This window comes from Babylonia areolata, chromosome 2 (genome assembly GCF_041734735.1).
Source record: "Babylonia areolata isolate BAREFJ2019XMU chromosome 2, ASM4173473v1, whole genome shotgun sequence".
NCBI classification, from domain to species: Eukaryota; Metazoa; Mollusca; class Gastropoda; order Neogastropoda; family Buccinidae; genus Babylonia; species Babylonia areolata.
This window is the reverse complement of record NC_134877.1, coordinates 43,496,288-43,499,193: the sequence shown is the minus strand read 5'-3', so window position 1 is coordinate 43,499,193 and position 2,906 is coordinate 43,496,288. Positions and strand designations below refer to the sequence as shown.

Here is a 2,906-nt window from a genome sequence, read left to right as displayed (position 1 = left end):
TTTTGTGAATAGAAAACAATGTCTCTATCTATCTATCTATCTATCTGTCTGCCTGTCTGCCTGTCTGTCTGTCTTTTGACCCGTTGATCGCTCTGTCTGTCTGTCTGTCTGTCTGTTTCTCTCTGTCTCTGTCTCTCTCTCTTTCGCTCGCTCGCTCGCTCTCGTCCTCTGTCTATCTCTACGTTTCTCTCTTATTTTTTTGTCTCTGTCTCTGTCTTTCTGCCCCGTGTCTGCCTATCTGTCTTCTTCTAACTCTCTTCTCTCTTTGAGGTGTATGTCTCTCTGTCTCTGTCTGTCTGTCTGTCTGTCTGTCTCTCTCTCTGTGTGTGATTCTCACTCTCTTTTTATTCTACTTCTTCCCCTCAGTCTGTCTCTGTCTCTGTCGTTCTCTCTGTGACTGTGTGATTTCTTTCTTTCTTGCTCTACCTTTCTTTCTTTTTTCTTTTTTTTAATAAAAATTTCGTTTCTTTTTCTTTTCTTTCTTCGGTTCATTCTTTCTTTCACGTCAGACAAACGAATATATATATATATATATATGCCTTAGAATTCATTTTGTTCTTCATTGTTCTCACTAAGGAGATTAAATTCCCGTCCTCTCAACCCACATTTTTAACTGATTGATCAATTAATAATTTCTAGATTATGTTCTCACACTCATTTTTTTGACAGAAGACCTGTCTACAGGTTTTCCTCCACTATCATGTTTGCTCTATTTCCTTCTTTCTCTTCAAACTGTGTTCAGCTGTCATACAACTCGGACGTTGGTAAAAGTCAGGACAAAATACAGCGGTTGTGTTACAGAAAAAAGATGAGAACCCCATGTCACCGCTGTTTAAGGGGGCGTGGGGATTCAAGCCTCGGTTGGCGCACAACCGGATGTTTCACCTTTACAGGTCACGGGACACTGTTCACAGCATCACGGTATGGAAGGGAGGGAGCAAAACAACGACACAACAACACAACAAAAACAACAACAAAAAACCCCCAAAGACCACACACACACACACTCAAAGCAACCGAACACCTCCCAAAACAACAACGACAACTACAACTACAACAACATTAAAAAACAAGCAAAACTCACTCACATAAAAAAACAAACAAAAAACAAACAAACGAGGAGTGTTTGTCCGTGGTGAAATGAGTGTAGATGTTTTGAGATTGTACAGGGTACAAGAAGAGAGAGAGAGAGAGAGAGAGAGAGAGAGAGAGAGAGTAAACTTTTCTTGGTGTCGCTAAATAATCAGCATCGTCATTTAAAGGCTGTCAATACTCATGTGAAAGCTTTGAAGAAAGCCAGCAGTTAAAAGCCAGCAGTTAAAACTAGAACCCAAACAGAACGCACCAAGCGATCTCAAAATCTCATCATTTACGACGTTCTTTTTTCTTTATTTTTTTGTATATACCCCCCAAAACAGTTCCAAACCCTATTCTGTTTTAATTACCTGTGAGTTAACTCTCTCCTCAGTTCTGTGTCCTACGCACCGTTTAACACGAAACACAAGTGAGAGAAGAACAAAAGATGAACACCCTTTTCCTAGACACCCCACTGACTCTTGAGTTGTCTGATCCAGACGCAAGACTTTCATTCCTGGAGGCAGTTTTCCCCCATGCTTGAGCCTGGGACTCTTAATAAAGATAAATTCTCCCAGCACTACATTCCGAGTGGAGGCCTTTTGGAAGATAGCGATAAACGGAAGTCTCAATTTGCAGGAGGCACTTGACGCACGCACGTAAAAGACCCCCACGGCTGAGAGTTAAAATTTGCCATGTTGGAGAGAGAGAGAGAGAGAGAAAAAAAAAAAAAAAAAAGAAAGAAAGAAAGGAAAAGAAAAACAACGTTGGAGTTGCTGTTGCTTCTACACTTGGATCTCCCAAGTGGTTCTGTACCTCGGGGGCTGGCGACGGGGGTGGGGAGGGTGTGTGTGTGGGGGAGGGGAAGTTTCGGGGTGCGGGGGGGAGGGGGGGGGGTTAGAAGGGGGGGAGAGTGGCTCTAATGGTGATTAAGATCAATCTGCTGTCACATGAAACATAGTGGTAGCGTACGATGCGATTCGATTCGACGCGGTACGACACGATGCAATTTGATGACACACAGTATGATATCATACCCCACAACACAACTCAACACAACACAACACAGCACAACACAGCACAGCACAGCACACCACAGCACACCACAGCAAAACGCAGCGCTGTAGTGTAGTGTAGTGTAGTGCAGTGTAGTGAAGTGTAGTGTAGTACTGCACTGCACTGCATTGCACTGTACTGTTCTCTGTTTAACTGCACTGTCATCTATTGTACTAAAGTGTACTGTACTGTACTGTACTGTACTGTACCGAGCCAAGCTGTTTCTGTTCTTTGCTTACTGCACTACACAACACTACACTACTACACTGCACTACGCTACACTACTGCACTACACTACACTACTACACTGCACTACGCTACACTAAACTGCATTACTCTACACTACAGTGTCTGTTTCAGTTTCTAAAGAGGGCGTCAATGCCTTTGGACAAATCCATATACGCTACACCACATCTGCAAGGCAGATGCCTGACCAGCGGAATAACCCAATGCGCTTAGTCAGGACGAGTGTACATATAAATAAATTATTTGTGTACGGATCAGAGCTGATTTCGTGTTAGAAAAAAAAAAGAAAGAAAAAAAGAAGAAAAAATTGCCAGAAGACACTGAACATTTTTTATTGCCATGGGTTCTTTTTCGGTGCGCCAAGTGAATGCTGCACACGGGACCTCGGCTTATCGTTTCATCAGAAAGATTAGATGCTTAGTTTGATTTTCCAGTCAAACTTTGGAGAAAGCGTGAGTTGGATTCGAACCCAGACCCTCACGTGCTCTCTCTCTATTGGCAGATGAGTGTCAAAACTGCACTGCACTGCA

At 42.9% G+C, this 2,906-nt stretch overlaps 1 protein-coding gene across 1 annotated transcript in view; it reads left to right on the top strand.

Annotated features, from left to right (window-relative positions):
• The first annotated feature begins 819 nt into the window (after positions 1–819).
• Positions 820–2,906, top strand: part of LOC143277506 (polypeptide N-acetylgalactosaminyltransferase 5-like) — a 39,391-nt gene continuing 37,304 nt past the window's right edge. The window contains exon 1 of the mRNA XM_076582362.1: positions 820–921. Coding sequence (XP_076438477.1) covers positions 820–921 — 102 coding nt within the window. The remainder of the gene's footprint in view (positions 922–2,906) is intronic.